This window comes from Teleopsis dalmanni, chromosome 2 (genome assembly GCF_002237135.1).
Source record: "Teleopsis dalmanni isolate 2A chromosome 2, ASM223713v2, whole genome shotgun sequence".
Taxonomy (NCBI): domain Eukaryota; kingdom Metazoa; phylum Arthropoda; class Insecta; order Diptera; family Diopsidae; genus Teleopsis; species Teleopsis dalmanni.
Genome location: NC_051847.1, coordinates 34,211,924 through 34,219,078, shown reverse-complemented (window position 1 = coordinate 34,219,078; position 7,155 = coordinate 34,211,924). Strand labels below are relative to the sequence as shown.

The following is a 7,155-nucleotide window of genomic DNA, read 5'->3' as shown; positions in this document are numbered from 1 at the left end:
TATCCATAACCAGAAAGGAATTGGGTTAGATAATAATTTTCTTCACCAGTTTTCTTATCTGACTATGTCGCTACATCTGGAATCAATATTGCTTTCCATTTTCCTTTTGTTTCTGCATTCCATTTTTGTTGCCACAGTTGTTAGATTTACTGCTTTACTTCTAGATAATTTAACGTTGTCGTTTTTGTTGCTGTTTAATTTGCAACCTTATTTTTCTTTCTTTGGCTGATGGATCTAGTGGTAATGTGTTACTGATAACCAGCACCGCTAAAGCTACCCAACAATATAGCCATTAGTCTACTTAACGATGCAGTAACCTGTGCTGCCTTCCTTGCTGCTTATTGAATTTGTGCCCAGAATTATAGCTTGAATACTAAGTTCAGTCCTAAGTATTTTATTCGTTTAAAATTTATTTAATTTATTAATTTATTTTCGTTTAAAATCTGTCATGCTTTAACACTAATTAATTAACATAAACTTCTTTTATATCATATTTTTCCAAAAATTTACACTTTCTATACGTCATTTATAAGTCATTCTATACACCATTTATTTTACATCATTTTATTTTTTTCTCTGAAAACAGAAACCGATATCTTATGTTGAAGTTTTCCCGAGTTAGTGCAACTGGGCACTTTTACTCTTTATTAGCTGGGGGTTTTCATAGACTCCCTCCCTTCTCTTTGACTAATTTACGTATTCCTCATAAGATTCGCCGATTATTCGATGACTGATCGAAGATCTGCATACCGCCTCGTACGGCTAATGACTACTCTGAGACTAGATAATGCTATGTAGGAGAAACCAATTTAATTTCAAGAAGTTTTTCTAGTAAAGTACGGCTTCGTACTATTCCGATTAAAAGAATGATAATGTTGTTGGAAACAATGCCAGTTTTGCTTCTTCCTGCTATCGATCTGACCATTCATGGTGTTACGCTAATCTAGTCTAGTCTAGTCCAAATTTGGAAAGGACAGTTTGCATAATATTTAAGCTACTGCATGCGGTTTTGTGTTGTGGGTAGAAAACATCAAATTCCACAGGATAACAGCAGGACATATTAACTGCAAAACTCAAGGGTGTATTGGTAGAAATCTTAATCCAGTAATGAACACTTAGTTTTCAGCAAGATAAATTTATCGTAGCCAGAAAAGCACGGACGTAAGGGTTCAAGGGGAATATGTGAATAATACGAGAATATTACGTAAAGGGAGTAGGGTTGCTGCAAACTTGCAGAACAATTAAGTGGTAAACTTTACGCTGGAGATCAGCTATAGAGCCGAATGTGTAGGAAGTCGACATGCTCCGTTTTTTTTAAGACGGAGCGAGCAAGATTTGAGGGGTCCTGTGCCTCATCGCCTCAAGTAGAATGGTTGAGATAGGGAAAAAGTACTCTTAGTTTGTTCAGAGCTTAGCTACTGATTAAAAAGTAATTCTCATCTATATTTAGCACTGTTTAAACCCAACTAATCAAAGTTTCCTTTTTACATTAAATTTTCCTACGAAAAAAACTATCGGAATCTTGAGAATTAAAACAAAGAAGCTATAGTTGTTGATATTCTAGACCAATATTTGGTATATGCGAATAGTTTTTTTTTAAATATCAAAATACGATAGCTGCACTATAGTTTCATATCAACTTTTTTAGAAAAACTATCGCGGCTGAGTCAATTAAAAACTAGCAAAACTATAAAAAACATAACCATCTAATCAACTTATCTTCAAAATGAAAGCTTTAACTCTAAATTACACTGATATTAATCTCTTCGATAAGTTTCATTTATTGCCTATATCTGTATATGTATATTATATGTATTATAATTTATGAAAGCAAGTGAATTTTTCTTTGGTCTATTTAAGTTCATATTTCGTCAATTTTTCTTCAGTGTTGTTTGAAATTCAATCGGGAAATGTTTCGAATGTTAATTGCTTTTTGGGCCTTTGTGGCTTGCGTTAATGGCAAAGTTCTTCGTCCGCCTGTACCTATGCCTGATGGGCGTATTGTAGGTGGTGAGGATACTACTATAAATTCACATCCCTGGCAGGTGTCAATTCGTCTGTTTGACTCACATTCTTGTGGAGGTAGTATTATAAATGAAAGAACTATTGTCACAGCTGCTCATTGTGGTGGTTATCCTGCTGGTTGGTATAAAATTCAATACGGCGTAACAACTATCGGCGGTACAACAAACATTGCCAGTGTTAAATCATTCATCAGGCATCCCCAATATGATTCAAGCGTTATGGATTATGATGTTGCCGTCATTATTTTGGATGAACCTATTTCATTCGAAGATATAGTTCAACCAATTAAATTGGCTGATTCAAGGCCAGCCGATGGTGATACAGCTGTGTGCACTGGTTGGGGCGCATTACGTGAAGGTGGCAGTTCTCCAATGGCTCTACAGGCAGTGAAAGTAGAAATTGTTAACATCGACGATTGTAAGAAAAATTATAGTGAAGGGTATGCTATATCTGATCGTATGATTTGTGCTGGAGTCAAAGAGGGTGGTAAAGATGCTTGTTCAGGTGATTCTGGTGGTCCATTAGTTACTGGCAATGTTCTCAGTGGTATTGTGTCATGGGGTGTTGGTTGTGCTCGTCCTAATTATCCTGGTGTCTACACCAATGTTGCCAACTTAAAGTCATGGATTGAAGAAAATGCCGTACTGTAAATTTTATTTAAATAAATAAGAAACGAAATTAAAAGTCTCTGAAAGTCATGAAATAATGAATAAATAAATTAAATAGTAATTTTTAAAAATTTAGGTTGAATATCTTTAACGATAGAGATTAATTAGCTGAGAATGTGTTAACAATAAATTTAGTTAAAAATGTTATTAAATATGGCCAAATTAATATTGATCTTATAAATTGTATCAAATTATTTTTACTTTATTAAAAAAAAAATAACGGGTATTTAAGAAACAAATATACAACATTTTTCAACTCTCATATTTATTTTACTGCTTGGTTAGGTTTCTAATTCCACAAGGTGACTTTCGATTATTCCATCTACTGCAGAAAAAAATAAAAGGTTCCTAATTATGTACAGAGATCCTAACTCTCTTAGCTTTTAGGCGTGGATCAAAAGCAATGCTATTGTCCTGAAAGTAACCGTGCTACCGAAACACACTACGGAGAACACTTTTAGGGCGATTTTATAGTCGAGGGCAACTTTAAATACAGAATACAGAATAGGATTTCGAATAATCCATCAATTGTTGAACTTGAAGGGGGGGATGTTTAGATTAACTAACATTTGGTCTCAATGGCAAGCGTACTAAATATTTCTGATAAGTATAATGTGGTACTACCCCTCCCTACATACAGAAAGTATGAAACTTTCAACTCACTATTTTACGTACGAAAGATCAACTCCAACTAAAATCATTTTGGTGTGAGAGGAGGGAAAAGAGTTAAAGCTATGCCTTACTGCCACTTGATATGCAGTGCAAATTTTGTTTTTTTTTTTGGCCCTTAATACATCAACAGTAAATTATTTTTTATTTCATATAAAAACTGATTTAAGTATTGATCACGATAGTTGGAAGAAAAGGGTGACAAATACTTAATAATTTTGAGACAAGTCAAGCTATACAAGGTATATACAATAGCTGACAAGGAATTGTGGTGGTCTTTGCCTCATCGCCTCAAGTAGAATGATTGAGATAGAGAAAAGCTACTTTTAGTTTTTAAGCACCTTAACTACTGATTAAAAAATAATTCACATCTATATTTAGCACTGTTTAAAAATAAGGGAAACTATAATAACATAACCATCTAATCAACTTATCTTCAAAATGAGTGCTTTAACTCATTAAATTACATTGATACTAATCTTTTCGATTATACTTATATCTGTATATGTATAGTACATATACCTATTATAATTTATGAAAGCAACTTAAAAATAATATATTTAATCTGTCTTCAGTGCTGTTTAAAATTCCATCGGGAAAAGTTTAGCATGTTAATCGCTTTGTATGCGTTTGCGACTTGCATTAATAGCAATGTTCTTCGACCGCTTGTACCTATGCCTGATAGGCGTGTTATAGGTGGTCAGAATACTACATTGAATTTGATTCCTAGCACGTGTCAATTCGTTTTAAAGGTTAACATAGATGTGGTGGCAGCATTTATATTGAATAATTTTTTATTACAGCTGCTCATTGCTTTGATCCAACTAATACTCAATATAGTACAATATAGTGTAAAAAATATCGTTGGAAATACCTACGTTATTAGCATAATAGATATACAAATGCACTCTCATTACTTATCTACTTCAAACAATAAGGATTATAATGTCACAGTCATTAAATTGAATACTTCTATTAAATTTGGGGATTTAGCTCAACCATTGGCTCGTTGAAGCCCAGATCATGACGATTCAGCTGCTGTCACTGAGTGGGGCGCAACAGTCAAAGGAGGTGCTGGTTCCAGTATTTTGAAGAAAGTGAGAGTAAAAATTGTTAGCAACTATGACTGTTCTAAAAGTTATATTGTTATTCATCCCCATATTCTTTCATTTTACTACATACCGTTTTCTTTCTAATGGCTAATCTAAGACCATCATGTGATGCATCTTTATTTTTTTAACGCCAAAGTCTCTTATTGTCGGCCGATATATCTTCGTTTTTATTACTCTATTTCGTTTCACTCCCGTTTTTCGACTCCATTTTTATAACTAATTTTTGCAACAAACTAACTATTGATAATTTATTTAAAAGTATTAATCTTATCTGTTATTGACACTGTTTGAATCTATGAGTCCCCGAAAACAAAAATTTTTAATCAGATTGCCGTACAGACGAGTGTTATTACTTTTAATTGCAGTGATACTAATCTGTTAGATTTATTTCATTTATTACTTGTAGATTTATATGTAATTTATGATCCTTTACATATGCAGTTAACTTTCACTTTGAACAATTGAATGCCATATTTTGTCTTTATCTTAGTTTAGTGCTGCTAAAAATTTAATCGGTAACTTATACCAAATGTAACGCTATTTGTGCCTTTAAGGTTTGCATTAATGGTAAAGTTATTAGATCAACTATCCTTGGCCTTAGCAGAAACGATATTAAAATCTACACTGAACTTCTTACAGGACACTGTAGATTTAATTACCACATGAAGATTATAGATGTGGTAAGTGTGTCGACTCTGTCATGAAGAAAAGGTACATCAGAACATGTTCTATATAACTGCCCAGCGGAGGCAAGACGTAGACTCGATTACCTTGGAAAAGGGATATTAGTCCCAAGTCAAATAGGTAAAATTAAGCCCACAGCAATTACAAGATTTATAAATAGTCTAAAATTGTCCTAGTTAGGCCTTTAGGCGCACAATAGATCTTTTAGGTCGGGGTGCTTTAATAGCCTATTACTTAAATAATATTAGATCAACTGAACGTATGCCCGATAAGAGTATATAATACTACTGTGAATATGGTTCTCTGGCAGCTTGCAATTCCTTTTGCCAGGTCACATGTCTGCGGAGGTAGTATTTATAATGCAGCAACCATTATCTAGCTATTCATTGTAGTATTTATCCTATTAAATATTAAATGGTACAACATAGCGTAACGAAAAAATTATTTCATTATTAGAAATAATGTTTTGAAAACAATTTAAAAAGTGTGAAATATGATGTTGGATTCTTTAAATTGTACACTTCAATTAAATTTGACAATTTAGTTTAATTAATCTAGCTCATTTTTAGCCAATATTAGGTACGTTAGCCACTGTCAGTGGGTGGAGCAAAACAACTGAAGAAGGCTTATTATTATTAACAGCAACGTCTATTCAATCTATTGTGATGCTAAGATTACTGATTTATGATTTGTGATAGAGTTGGAAATGGTGGTTAAAATGCTTGCCAGAGTTATTCCGGCGTTCTATTGGTTATTAAACACTGAAAGGTTGACAACATTATATAGTAAATAACTATTTAAAATAAAAGTAAAAAACCAACTAACAGGTTTTTATTCAGGTTTACACAAATTTTTAACAACATTAATAATAGTATAAGTAGAACAATTTTTTTTCCAATGTGATAAATTTAACATTAATGCTATCAGCTGCTTTACATCTATTCTTATAGTAAATGCTGCAGTGATAAACTTAAGACTCTTTTATCATAATCAATTACTGTAGTAAAAGTACGTATTACTTTTATAGTAAATACGTACTTTTTATGTATGACTAGTTTATGTATGACTAGAGTGATATTGAGCGGACCTAATCATGTTCCACGAGCTACTCATAGTAAAACTCAAGTAAAACACAAGTAAAGTACAAACTGAAAGCGTTACTCAAGTAAATTGCTAAATTATGCTCTTTACACAGATTCTAATGGAACAGCTTTGTGTAAAATCTGGTTAAAACACTACCTCAAATAAACAATACAAAAATTTAAATTCAAACTAAAACAACATAAATTTTACTTGGAATAAAATATACGAGTAAAGTTTGTGTAACATTTTTTTGACAGGGATGCCACGCTCTCTCAGATGGTTTCATTTACTTGAAAATTTGCTAGTAGAACGCACTTATGTACATATACACAGTATTACTGAAAGTTACTAGCAGTAGCTCGTGGAACAGACCTATTATAATACATAAAAAAGACAATATTTTAATAGGTGTTTACCCTGAACATTTCTACTTATTAATGATAATAAACCAAACATATAATCTTCTAATTGTCTTCTTATTTTTTGGAACAAATCATTTTATTTCATTAAATCATTTAATTATCAATCAAAAAAACTTGCTGTTGGTACACTTAAAATTTGCCGAAAGTACCTATTATGAATGAAGAATAAAGTTATATATTGAAATTCGAATTTATTATCTATCGGTCAACACTGACTAAACTTTGTCAAGATTTTTATGTTCGAAAACAAATACATATTATTTTCGAGTATTTTCTGTATGTTAAGCATTAAATATTATCTTTAAATATGTTAGGTATATGTTTGCAATAGGTATATTTCGCGCGAAAAATTGAAAGAACAATCTATGACAAAAAAAATTGTCTGCAATATCAAAATTGAGTAAAATATTTAATAAAAAAAGTGACTTTGGCAAAAATCTTGGCAAAATCCGGACAGTGTGGACGCAGGTACTTCTACTGATAGCTTTAAGC

At 32.2% G+C, this 7,155-nt stretch overlaps 1 protein-coding gene across 1 annotated transcript; it reads left to right on the top strand.

Moving 5' to 3' along the window:
• The first annotated feature begins 1,876 nt into the window (after positions 1 to 1,876).
• LOC119682582 (vitellin-degrading protease-like) lies at positions 1,877 to 2,736 on the top strand. The gene has a single exon (XM_038096054.1). The coding sequence runs from the start codon at positions 1,911 to 1,913 to the stop codon at positions 2,673 to 2,675; it is 765 nt and encodes a 254-aa protein (XP_037951982.1). The 5' UTR covers positions 1,877 to 1,910; the 3' UTR covers positions 2,676 to 2,736.
• The last annotated feature ends 4,419 nt before the right edge of the window (positions 2,737 to 7,155 follow it).